The 13,648-nt window shown below is 44.1% G+C and overlaps 1 protein-coding gene across 1 annotated transcript in view; it reads left to right on the forward strand.

Moving 5' to 3' along the window:
- The first annotated feature begins 4,547 nt into the window (after positions 1 to 4,547).
- The window catches only part of VPS36 (vacuolar protein sorting 36 homolog), a 31,443-nt gene continuing 22,342 nt past the window's right edge, over positions 4,548 to 13,648 (forward strand). Inside the window, exon 1 of the mRNA XM_069601474.1 lies at positions 4,548 to 4,799. Coding sequence (XP_069457575.1) covers positions 4,704 to 4,799 — 96 coding nt within the window. The 5' untranslated portion in view covers positions 4,548 to 4,703. The remainder of the gene's footprint in view (positions 4,800 to 13,648) is intronic.

Genomic DNA, 13,648 nt, shown 5'->3' on the forward strand with positions numbered 1-13,648 from the left:
GGAGAAAGGGACGGGAAGATGCAATTCCAGTCTTCCCTGCCCATGTTAGAGGGCTCCACAGATGGCTGTCAACTGTGGTCAGTTTTTCCCATCTTTCTCTGCTTTTTTTTCCTTCAGGCATTTTATGCTAGAATCTTGCTAAATTAGTTTGGGAAGTTATTTTGGGATATTCTGTAGTTTTGTTTTTTCTCGTTGAAATATCCCATTTTTAGTGTAACTTTGCCTACACTTAAGGCCATCTTTGGGAGAACCAACAGTCAAACAGCACCATCACCAGCCCTAAGACATCACTGCTATTTAGATATTACTGTGAGTATTGTTGATTATTTACTAAAGTTTCACCAGACAGGTTGGGTCACCAGGGATTCCCATTAAGTGACAGAAAACAGTTTAACAAAATAGAACAGTTAAAAAGTGACTTGATCCTCCAAAGCATTACGCTAAACAAAAGAAGCTAGCCACAAAAGGTCACATACTTGGTATGATTCCATTTACATAAAATATCCAGAACAGATAAATCCATAGAGACATAGGGCTTCCCTGGTGGCTCAGATGGTAAAGAATCTGCCTGCGATTCAGGAAACCAGGGTTTGATCCTCGGGTTGGGCAGATCCCCCCAAGAAGGAAATGGCTACCCAATCCAGTATTCTTGCCTGGAGAATTTCATGGGTAGAGGAGCCTGGCGGGCTACTGTCCAAGGGGTCGCAAAGAGACATAACCCAGATTGGGGGCTGCCAAGAACTGGGGTCAGAGGGAAGTTAGGACAGACAACAGGTTAAGGGCTTTACTTTGAAGTAATGGAAACGTTTTGAAACGAAGTAGAAGGGCTGAAATTTTCAAACTTCTATTCATGGATCTGTCTTTCTGGTGATCAGCCCTCATTCAGGAGCCATCCAGGAACCCACCTGGAGTCATCTCATTAAAACAAGATATACTCCTACTGCTATCATCACTATGGAATTTACTAGGGTTTCAGTTCTATGCCAGGTTCCTGGGGCAGAGACCAATATGTATTTTCTATCTGACAATGGATGCATCTCAAAAACATGACATTATGTTTAAGAAGTCAGATGCAAAGGACTACAAACCTTATAATTTCATTTATATGAAATTCTAGAAAAGGCAAGACAATAGTGATAAAAAGCAGATCAGTGATTCTTAGATGCCAGGAAGTATGTGTGGGGGGATTTGAATACAAAGGGATCCAAGGAAACTTTCTGGTGTGATGGTAATATTCTCTACATAATGGCTACACACACACATATACATATATGTGTACTGGTAGTTAAAACTCATCAAATTGCATATTTAAAAACTGGTAAGTTTTATTGTATATAAATTATACCTAAATAAATACAAGAACCCAAAAGAGAGGGAAGGAAATTGTGCTCAACTGCATTTTTGAGCAAGACTCTCAATGTTGAATTGCATCAAATGTCTTTTACAATTTCTTTGGTGATCATTTAATTTTCTTCTGTGATCTATCAGTGGGTTAAATTTTTTGTTTGTTAGCACTTTTTAAAAAACTTTTTATTTTGAAGCATAGACAGTTAACAATTTTGTGATAGTTTCAGGTGGAGGGACTCGGCCATATATACGTCCTGAGTATATGCTCAGTCACTCGGTTGTGTCTGATTCTCTGGGGCCCCTGGGCTGTAGCCCACCAGGCTCCTCTGTCCATGGGATTCTCCAGGCAAGGATACTGGAGTGGGTTGCCACTTCCTGCTCCAGCGGATCTTCCCGACCCAGGGATCGAACCCAAGTCTCTTGTGTCTCCTGCATTGGGAGGCGGGTTCTTTACCACTAACGCCATGTGGGAAGCCCCAGCCATCTATATATACACATATTCAATGGGTTAAATTTTGATAATAGCTTTCCTAATACTGAATTGTATTTGTTACTCCTTAGATAAACTGCACTTGAATTGCGCTGTCATTCTTTTACTGTTCTGTTTTCTTAATTTTGCTATTAATATTTTAATATATACTTTTGCATTCATACTAATGTGACTGTTTTTTAATATAGATTCCTGTGGTATTTTTGTTGAGTTTTGGGATTAGTGTTTTTCTAGCTTCACAAACAGAATTTGAAAACTTTCCTTTTTTATGCTCTGGAAAACTTTAACTGCTAAAAGAATTATTTTTTTCTGTCAAGGTTTTAAAGAATTCACCTGTGAATCTGTTTGGACCTGAAGTGTTTTCTTTTTTTTTTGGTAACTCTTTGATAACTTTCTCAATTTTAGGCTTTAAAAATCCTTTTCTAGGGTTAATTTGAACGTTCATGGTCTCCCAGCACCCACTGCAATCAAGTTTTCACATTCATTTGCATAGGGCTCTGAAAATCATCTTTTATGAGACTCGCAGATGTTCAGTCCGAGTTGTCACTCTTAGGGTCTCCAGTCGCCAATGCTCACGTACAGCCTGGAAAAGAAATCGATGTAGAAGCAGTCCTTTCCCATGTTGAAATTTCCGAGTAGGATAAAGCATTTTGTTGTAATGACCCAAAATGTATCTTCCAGAAACTCAGATCGTAGAATTTATCACTGGGAAGGGCATCGAGAAATGATCTGGACTCTGGGAATTCCCTGGCAGTCCAGTGGTTAGGACTCTGTGCGGCACTGCAGGGGCAGAGGTTCGATTCCCCTTCAGGGACCTAAGATCCCACATGGTGCAAGGCCAGGCCAAAACAATAACAACAACAACAAAAACCAGCCTAACTCTCACGCAATCTCACTTCCCCTTCTGTTTTTGAGCGAAGAAACCAACCCATTTCTTTGCTTTCCTTGGCAGAAAAATTCCTCAAAAGGATCATCTATGCTCCCTGTCTGTAAGTCCCCTCCTCTTTTTCTCTTTTAAAATCAGATCATGAGGTTTTTTTCTTCCACCACCCCATTGGACCACTCCTGCCAAGGCCACCAAAATGTCCACGTGAGAAAAACAGGGATCAGTCCCCCAGCACCTGCCCCACCAGCAGAATTGTCACAGCCCGCCTTTCCTCCTCGCGGCACCCCCTCTTCTCTTGGCTTCCAGAACCCCACACCCTCCTGGTTGTCTCCCTACCTCACCTGCAAGCAGCTTCTTCTCCATCTCTTTCTCCACACCCCTTCCTCCCCTGACCTGTATGCTTCGGTGTAAATGAATATTCCCCAGCTCCTGAGCAGGAGTTGTCCACAGTGTTAGCCACCCTTCAGGATGAAGATCTTCTTTTGATTCAAAGGTATTGAGAAATTGTCTCATTGGTAAGTGAAAATAGGAAAAAAGAATAGAGGGGAGTTGGGTGGAGGGGGTTCAGGATGTGGGGGTCACATCTATCCCTTGGCCGATTCATGTGGATATATGGCCAAAACCAATATGATATTGTAAAGTAATTATCCTCCAATTAAAGTAAATTAAAATAATAATTGTCAAGTGGCAAAAAAAAAAAATTATAACATCTAATGTAGCCAGGGTAACTTGGCTTGGATGAAGAACAATTTGCTGGTGGCACTACGTTCTGCCTCAATAAGTTCCCAATATGTAGCAGGTTTGCAAAACATGGGTTCAAACTCTTAAAAGCAGTCATCCTACTTTGGGAAGACACTCTAAGCAAATAATCCTAAAGGGGAAAATACATATCAGTTGTAGAAGGACAAATACAGGTGCTTCATTTATAACGCAAGGTAGAGAAAGAAATGAAAGGGACAGCAGCCAAGGCCCAGCAGGTGGGAGTGGCAGTCAGGCACTGGTTTGCAGAGACCCATCCACAGGTAAATTATAATAGATCTATATAGTCCTGAAATACTATCTAGAGTAAATTTGTGAAGTCTGTGTTAATACTGGAAATGTTTAAATGAAAAGGATTTTAATTGGAAAAAAAGTGGGGCAGAAAATAGTACTTTTTTTTTTTTTACAAAATAGTACTTACATATTGATTGAAGCTGTGTGAAAACAAATCAGTCATAAATATTCATCTGGGAAAAAAGTATTCAATGACAGGCTTTAATGAACGCGGCAGCATGCTGGGAAGTGACAAGAAAAGGGCACAAATATGCAGGAATAGTGTACAATCAGAAAGTCCAAGCTGCGTTCTAGGCTCCCTAAAAGTCTCTTGTAATCTCTGGGTTTGCGGCTGAGGACAAAGACTCTTGAGGGTCTCTTGGACTGCAAGGAGATCAAGCCAGTCAATCCTAAAGGAAGTCAATCGTGAATATTCATTGGAAGGACTGAAGCTGAAGCTCCAATACTTTGACCACCGGCTGCGAAGAGCCAAAGAGCCGACTCATTAGAAAAGACCCTGATGCTGGGAGAGATTCAAGGCAGGAGAAGGGGACGACAGAGGACGAGATGGTTGGATGGCATCACTGACTCGATGGACACGAGTTTGAGCAAGCTCCGGGAGATGGTGAAGGACAGGGAAGCCTGGTGTGCTGCAGTCCATGGGGTCGCAGAGTCCGACACGACGGAGCGACTGAACAAAGGATAGGGTGGACGTCCCCATTGGGACTGTGGCCGATGGACCGCCAGAGGGCGCACCAAGCACGTCTCCACGTCCCCGGGCGCCCCGCGGCCGCGCGCGCTCCGCAGGGCTCCGAGGCCAGACAGCTCCCTCCCTGCCGGCCTCCGCCCCGCCCGCCGCCAGGGGGCGCCGCAGGCTGCCCGGCGGCTCGGCTCGCCGTCCCGGAGCGCCAGCGCGGGCGAGCGGCGGAGGCCGGCCAGGCGGCGGCCATGGACCGCTTCGTGTGGACCAGCGGCCTCCTGGAGATCAACGAGACGCTGGTGATCCAGCAGCGGGGGGTGCGCATCTACGACGGCGAGGAGAAGGTAGGGCTGCGGCCGGCCGGGCCTCGCTCCGCGACCCCAGCTCCCCGGCTGGCCTCGCCGATCGGCGCCGCCCCCGCTGTCCACGCCCGCCCGGCGCCGGGCTCCGGCCCGACCCGGGAACGGCTCCCGGAGGGAGCGCGCGGGCGGCGCCCCTCTCCCAGCCCGGGCAGAGACCCCCGCTCCGGGCGGCACGGCGGACGCGGGCAGGGAACCCCGAGTCCTCGCCCCCGATCGCGCCGGGCAGGCCGGTTCCGCCTTTGTCCCGAGGCCGCCGGGTGCAGCGCTCCCGAACTGGGCGTGGCTTCGGGCGCCGGGACCTGGGGGAACCGGGGGGACAGGGCGGTCCTGGCCGGAGCGGGAGCGGGGCGAACCGAAAGGATTTCCGAAGAGAAAAGCCCGCCTCTCCTGGGACGCCTCGGCCAGAGGCTCTGTGTGTGTGGATTGCTCGTGGTCCGGCAGAGGAGGTTTGATTGTTTTGTCGAGTGATGGAACAGGCCGTGCCTGGTAATCCAAACGTAAACCATAAAGAGCTGTGTTTGCAGATGGCAAGGAGAAATATTACCTGTGTTTCACGGACACGTTAACATTCACTGGAGACTACCGTCATACTACGAACGATCATCCTGTTCTGAATGAAATGTATGAGCTGGAATTAGGGGGAAAAAATTGTTTATCGGCATTTTTAGTTTCCAGAAGTTTTCACTTGCTACCTTGTCCTTCCTTGCAGTTTCCTTAGAGAGAAACTTCCTCCTGTACTTTGGAACTCGTTGCCTGACCCAGAGCTTTTCCTGTCTGTACTTGAGAGTAGCTTGAGGCCTCCTTCCTTCCAGGGCGGGGCTTACACAGCCACCCAGGCACCGCTGACATGCCTGGGGACCCTGGTGCCCTGCCTCCTCGAGGGCATTTTTGCATGTTTCCATTATTGGGTCGAGATCTTTTCTTTTGTTTGGACTTACAAACTCTCTTTCGGAGAAGGCATTGGCACCCCACTCCAGTACTCTTGCTCGGAAAATCCCATGGACGGAGGAGCCTGGTGGGCTGCAGTCCATGGGGTCGCTAAGAGCCCAACACGACTGAGCAACTTCACTTTCACTTTCCACTTTCATGCATTGGAGGAAATGGCAACCCACTCTAGTGTTCTTGCCTGGAGACTCCCAGGGACGGGGGAGCCTGGTGGGCTGCCATCTATGGGGTTGCACAGAGTCGGTCGACTGAAGCGACTTAGCAGCAGCAGCAGCAGCAACTGTTTCCTGGCTTCCTCCATGGCTCAGCTGGTTAAGAATCTGCCTGCTAAGGCAGGAAACATGGGTTCAATCCCTGGGTCAGAAAGATTCTCCCAGAGAAGGGAATGGCTACCCTCTCCAGTATTCTTGCCTGGAGGATCCCATGGACAGAGGAGCCTGGTGGGCTACAGTCCCTGGGGTCGAAGAGGCGGACACGGGTTATGGAACTAAACAACAGCTCTTTTTACTGCTTCAATACTTTTATGAACTTGATCTCAAATTGGGTTTGCATCTTTTGCTTGGCATGATTAGCTAAATGTCTGTTTTTGTAAACCAAGTTTCCACGTTTGGAACTGTGGTGACTGGGAAGCTTAATCAACGTCCCCTTCCTCAGGGGACTGGAAGTTCCCCACACAACTGGTTTTCAAACACAGCTCCAAAGTCACCCTCTGACAGCAGTCTTGCTTTTGCAGATCACCGCAGTGTTGTTCTACCGTAATTCCAATATGCAAATTAGAGACATCTTGGCTAACACACAATATAACTATAATATCTTTAAAACAATAAAAAATCAAAACTATTAGTTGGATATGAAAAAAAAAACCATTGCTGAATCAGCAAATTTTAGTTTTTCCTTTATTTGTATTTCTGCTTGTTTTCGGGACAAGTAGATACAGGTATCAGAGGATTAAGAAAAAAGTTATGGGAAAAATTTAGTTGAGCCTTTTAAGTCCATTCTTTTTTTAAAAAATAACCAATTCTTGTTGCTGAAGTATAGTTAATTTACAATGCTGTGTCAGTTTCAGGTATGCAGCAAAGTGATTCAATTGTTATATTACAGGCTATTTGTTGTTGTTCAGTTGCTCAGTCATGTGAGACTCTGTGACCCCATGGACTGCAGCATTCGAGGCCTCCCTGTCCTTCACCGTCTCCCAGAATTTGCTCAAATTCATAGCCATTGAGTCGATGATGCTATCCACCCATCTCATCCTCTGTCGCCCACTTCTCCTGCCCTCAGTCTTTCCCAGCATCAGGGTCTTTTCCAATGAAGTTATTATGAGATATATAGTTCTCTGTGCTATACAGTAGGTCCTTGTTATTAGTCAAGAATTCGTGACTGTTCTGCAAGCTGGGTTTGCTGCGGGAGGGCTGTATGGGTCTTGGAATCGAAGCAGAGCTCTAAGGCACTGTGGTCCCCAGGCCAGATCTACTCAGTCACTGCTGAGCCTTCTCGAGTATCACCTAAGGCCAAACTGAGTCCCAGGGGCAGTCTTGTGTCCTGGCTTCCTCCCTCTGCTGGAAGGTGTCCAGATGGCCCGTGGTCTGAGGACTCCAGGAAGCTGCGCATCAGCTTCCATATGTGAGCAGGAGCCCTTTCAGAATCTCTCACTTGCCCCCTCGTCTCAGCACCGCAGTGCAGACCTCCCAGCCTTCTCAGCTTTCCACTCAACCCATTCCCCCAGCCAGCAGGCTCAGGGCTAAGACCAGTGGGTGCTCTCTATTCAACCTTGTATCTTCTGGCTCTTTGTGAGTGTGAAATACATTAAAGCAAGCACACCTTGAATAGACATAGTACCTACTATGTGCCAGAAGCTTTTCATAATTTAATCATCTCAGTGGGCATATGAGGTGACTGTTTTACTGAATGAGAAGAGAAGTCTCAGAGGTAACAATTTGCCTAAGATCCGCTGAAGTAGATTACCAGAAACGTGTGTGCTCAGTTGAGTCCAACTCTTTGAGACCCTATGAACTATAAGTGACCAGGCTCCCCTGTCCATGGGATTTCTCAGGCAAGAATACTGGAGTGGGTTGCCATTTCCTTCTCCAGGGGATCTTCCCGACCCAGGGATTGAACCTGGGTTACCACAGAGCCAGGGGTTAAATCTCTGCTGATCAGATTCCCAGAGCCTGTGCTTTATTCACGGTGCTGGAGCGCTTCAAAGCACAGCAGTCACCAGTGCCAGCCCCTTTCTGTCCTAATGTGTATCTTCCACATGCAGTGTGTTTATGAAATAGTGTATCCTCTGAAAATGAGGACGCCGAGACCTTCAGTGGGTGGTTGGGAAAACTGCAACCTGTCCAAGGTCACACAGTTGGTAATGGTGGAGCCAGACCATTGCTCTTCCCACCGCCCAGGTGCCTTTTGCTTGTTTATACAGGCACAGTTTTCATGGGCTCCTTATGACCGGATAATGTGTTGTTTTCGTAAGCGTTGTAGACAGGTCATTTGTTTCAATTCACAGAGGCGTCTGTTAGCCTCAGCTAATTTAAAAAGTAATGTAAGAAGGTTAGTGGTGTGTAAGGTGGCAAGTTGCCAGCTTATACTAGAAGATTTAGAAAATGTATTTTCTTAAGCTGGCTATTTCACTTTTTAGGAATTTCAGGTCAGTTCAGTCGCTCAGTTGTGTCCGACTCTTTGCGACCCCATGGACTACAGCATGCCAGGCTTCTCTGTCCATCACCAACTCCTGAAATTTGCTCAGACTCATGTCCATGGAGTCGGTGATGCCATCCAACCATCTCATCCTCTGTCATCCCCTTCTCCTCCTGCCTTCAGTCTTTCCCAGCATCAAGGTCTTTTCCAATGAGTCAGTTCTTCGCATCAGGTGGCCAAAGTATTGGAGTTTCAGCTTCAGCATCAGTCCTTCCAATGAATATTCAGAACTGGTTTCCTTCAGGATTGACTGGTTTGATCTTCCTAAATTTTAGGAATTTACCCTTGGGAAATAGTCAGGGATGCATAAAACTATAAAAACTATAATGAAATGCACATGTGCATATCAGCAATATTATATGTATAGATAGATATAGGCATATCTCTCTCTCTGTGTATATATAGATATACATAGGCTTTCCAGGTGGCGCTAGTGGTTAATGCAAGAGTTCGATCCCTGTGTTGGGAAGTTCCCCTGGAAGAGGGCGTGGCAACCCACTCCAGTATTCTTGCCTGAAGAATCCCATGGACAGAGGAGCCTGGCGGTCTACAGTCCACTGGGTCACAAAGGGTCAGACACGACTGAAGCAACTTACACAGCACATAGCATATATATATAATTTATTATTCTGCAATATAGGGAAAAATTGGAGGCAATCTGAATGTCCACCATGGGGCTTGGTTAATTAAATATGGCATGCCCTAACCAGCTTGAGGAATGACTAACAATAGGCTGCTAAGGGAAAAAAGCAAGTTGTAAAATTATAAATATCATGGCCTCATTTTAAGTTTATATCCACACATCCTAGCTGGTCTAATTATGAATGATTTCATTTTTGTTTTCAGACTTAAAAAATTGTTTTCAACAGCATATTACTTTTATGACAGAGAAATGTTAAAACAGTAAGAGCTTATTCAGCGAATGCCTAAGTTATTTTCACTACTAACTTTTAAGTAGTTGAAATTATTCTAGCTCTGAGTGGTAAGCACAAACCAGCCTAAACTTGTCTGTGGGCTTGAGCTCGTAATCCCTTGCAATCCCTGCAGCCAACGATTATTACACAATGTCTTCACTGAGGGCAGCAACGCTTGTACGCATTGCGTGTGCACATTGCTCCCCCCGTAGCAATGAAACGTCCTCTGGCTTCAGCTTTCAACTCGCAGCCTGATGCTTGGATTCCAGACAGATAAGGTGCAGTTTCTTAATCAGGACTATTATGCAGTTATGCTGTGTAATGTGGCATCAGGTACTCTCAAGCTGACAAAATATTTGCTTCTGGGAAAGGGCAGTCTCACTCATTGGCAAAAAAGAGATGTTTAAAAGTAGCTTAACTCAATCATTTGGTTTTGTGTATGCCACATTAACCAAAACATTCGAAGCCAGACCAAAATAGGTGCCAGGAATGAGTATGTGTTACTTCAGATGTGACTTCTCTGAGATGCTGGAGTGCTTGGTGGAGTGCTCTCTCTCAGAGTGTCTTCAGCCAGGCAGTGCAGGTTTCTTCCCATGCATGCTTGTTAACCATATTATTTAAAGTCGCCAATGTTAAGATATTAGTAATACAGTCAGTCGGAGAAGGCAATGGCACCCTACTCCAGCACTCTTGCCTGGAGAACCCCATGGATGGAGGAGCCTGGTGGGCTGCAGTCTATGGGGTCGCTAAGAGTCGGACACGACTGAGCAACTTCACTTTCACTTTTCACTTTCATGCATTGGAGAAGGAAATGGCAACCCACTCCAGTGTTCTTGCCTGGAGAATCCCTGGGACGGGGGAGCCTGCTCGGCTGCCGTCTATGGGGCCGCACAGAGTCGGGCACGACTGAAGCGACTTAGCAGCAGCAGCACCAATACAGTCAGTGTTACTCTTAGAAAATAATTTTTTAAAGCTCATGTTAAAAAGTATTGGTTATGTATTAGGAGAAGCCCCTGGTGGCTCAGATGGTCAAAAATCTGCCTGCAATGCAGAAGACCCAGGTTTGATCCCTAGGTTGGAAAGATCCCCTGGAGAAGGCAATGGCAATTCACTCCAGTATTCTTGCCTGGAGAATTCCATGTATTAGAAAAGGACTTCTGACAAAAAAAGTGTTTCTGCTTATGTTTGATTTAATAAAAAATAATTTATATACATTTCAGAGTTGCATGAAGTCATATATACCTGTAACAAATTCCTTTGTCTTTTCTTATTGAATAAAGTTATTTTAAGATGGGTAAGCTGAAAGAAGTAGCTTGAGATAATCAGTATTCCTTACCCATAAACAGTTACTTTTGGCACATTCTGTCTGTGTGATTGTGCACGTGTGTGTGTAACCATGCTATGTGTGTTGCTTCCTTCTTTATTCATATCAAGAGTATCTTGTAATATATTGTCAAGTGCGTATATAAGTGCATTTATGTATATTTTTACTTAAGAATGATATATAATAATGTTCTAATTGGTTATTTCAGAGAAGGCAATGGCACCCCACTCCAGTACTCTTGCCTGGAAAATCCAATGGGCAGAAGAGCCTGGTGGGCTGCAGTCCATGGGGTCGCACAGAGTCGGACATGACTGAAGCGACTTAGCAGCAGCAGCAGCAATTGGTTATTTACTTGGTATACATTTTTAACCACATTACCTTAAACTCAAAAGACTTATTATTTGTAATAATCTGGACCCTTACTAAAATCCTTTCCTTTGAGTTTCTATTTTACAAATAAGATCAAGCTTGTATCTTTTGAAATAACTGCTCCTCAAAAGGATATGAGCATGTCCTACCTATGGCCAGTTCTACTCTCTAGCAATTAGAGTGAATAGACGCTTCCAATGTATTTCTTGCTTTCGACACAAATGAAGAGGTTTGGCTTTTCAGTCTTTTTGGGTTCCAACTCCAAAATTTGTTTATTTATATAATTTACAGTGTATATCAAGAACCCACCCTACATGTTCGTTAGTCACTCAGTCGAGTACTTTGCAAAATACTTCCAGTGCGTAGTAACAAATTATGAAGATTAAAAGTTTGGTTCTAAAGACCTAGCTGGCTTTTTTTGTGATTGTGTTATAGTTTTTAAAAACATTTTAGCATTTGTATTTTGCATGAATGACACGATTCCATGATAAAAAATAAAAAGTTGAAAGTCTCCCTTCCCATCCTAGGAGGGAGACTTTGTCCCCCTGTGCCCCCTCAGAAGTCACCAGTGCTTCATTCTAGAGTTATGCATTTGTGTTATCCACAGGTGTTCATGTAAAGTACAGTCTTTTCCCTGTTAAAGTATCAACTTATACTGTGCATACAAAGTTCTGACACTTTGCTTTTTTCACTTAATCTATGTAGAGAATCTACCATATTTCATTAATTCTAAATGTACATTCCCCTCAACACCCTTCCCCCCCACATACATTTTAACAACTCTGGAAGCCAGATGTATCTTATAATTAATGGCATCTTGCTGCTGCTGCTGCTGCTGCTAAGTCGCTCCAGTCGTGTCTGACTCTGTGTGACCCCATAGATGGCAGCCCATCAGACTCCCCTGTCCCTGGGATTCTCCAGGCAAGAACATTGGAGTGGGTTGCCATTTCCTTCTCCAATGCATGAAAGTGAAGAGTGAAAGTGAAGTCGCTCAGTAGTGTCCGACTCTTACCGGCCCCATGGACTGCAGCCTACCAGGCTCCTCCGTCCATGGGATTTTCCAGGCAAGAGTACTGGAGTGGGGTGCCATTGCCTTCTCTGAATGACATCTAGATTTTATCAAATACAATAAATACACAAAGAGTCTCCTCCTTCTTTTTAATGACTAACTTGTCATTCCTTGTGTGGATGTACATTTCCCTGGTGATGGACATTTAAATTGTTTCCTATCTTTTGCTTTTAAAAAACAGCAATGAGTGCGTGTGTAAATTCATCAGTGGGATACATTTCTAGAAGGACATTGATTGGATCAAAGGGTTGGTGTATTTATATTTTTGATAGATGACGATACACTGCCCTCCAGCAATGTGTGTAGATGCTTATTTCCCCAACTTGTCAGCAGCTCAGTGTCACTGAACTTTTGAACTTCTGCCCATCTCATGGATGAAAAGGGTAGCCTGGCGTTCTCTCAATTTGCCTTTTTCTTATCATCAGTGAGGTTAACCATCAGTTAACGTGTTTAAGAGTCATTTGTAGTTCCTTTTCTGTGAACTTTCTGTTAATAGTCTTTGCCCATTTGTCCAATGGATTATAGAACATTTTCGTACTGATTTGTAGGAGTATTTTATATATTAAGGGAGACGTACATGTTTGTCTCTGATGTGAGTGACAGCTGTTTCTTCCAGTCTGCCGTCTTTGCTCTTGATGATTTTTGCCGTGAAAAATGTGTGTGTGTGTGTGTGTGTGTGCAGGTGAACTGTTCCATCTTTTCCTCTAACGCTTATGGGTTTACTGTTTTTCTTAGAAAGATTTCCTCCCCTCCGAAGTGATTTCAAAAATTCTCTTATGATTTTTCTAGCTTTTATAATTTTTAACTCAAATAATTTTATAATTTTTTAAATACATTTTCAATTTTTTAACTCTGTCCAGAATTTATTTTGGTACGTTGTGTTAGGTATAAATCCTTTGTTGTTTTTTTTTTTTTTTTTGGTCCCTGCTGAGCAACCCAAGTGTCTTAGTGCCCTTTATTGATTCTCCATCCACACTTATTTTGCATGTGTTTGTGTTTTTTCTGGATTTTCTTGTTATTTAAAGACCATTTAAAAATGTATATGAGTGTTATACACCTTCAGTCTCATGGTAAAAATTCAACCAATAGTGAGATAGATGGTTTTGGAAAAGGGCCCTTTGCTTCTCTTTCTTCCACTCTTTCATACTTTTTCTGAGATGATATTAACAGATCATTGAGTATCGATCCCATTTAGACCTTTTTCTACTATTTATCTGTGTTCATAGCACATATACACATCTATCTATCTGTCTATAGATATAGCTCACATGCAGTTTGAGAAATATGGAGTTTATTGATGTTTATATCTGTCTATTTGTCTAATTACATTGTATGCAGCATCCTTTGGTTTCTTTCTTCCCCTCTCATCCTTTGTCTTAGTTTCATGATAGTTTATATAGCTCCACCTCATCATTCTTATTCATCTCTGCCTGGATTTCATAGCATGAATGTATCACTCCTGATTTAGCCACTCCCCTACTGTTACATAGCTAGGTGGTTTGCAATTTTTTTTTTC

The sequence above is a fragment of the Ovis canadensis genome, chromosome 10 (assembly GCF_042477335.2).
Source record: "Ovis canadensis isolate MfBH-ARS-UI-01 breed Bighorn chromosome 10, ARS-UI_OviCan_v2, whole genome shotgun sequence".
NCBI lineage: Eukaryota > Metazoa > Chordata > Mammalia > Artiodactyla > Bovidae > Ovis > Ovis canadensis.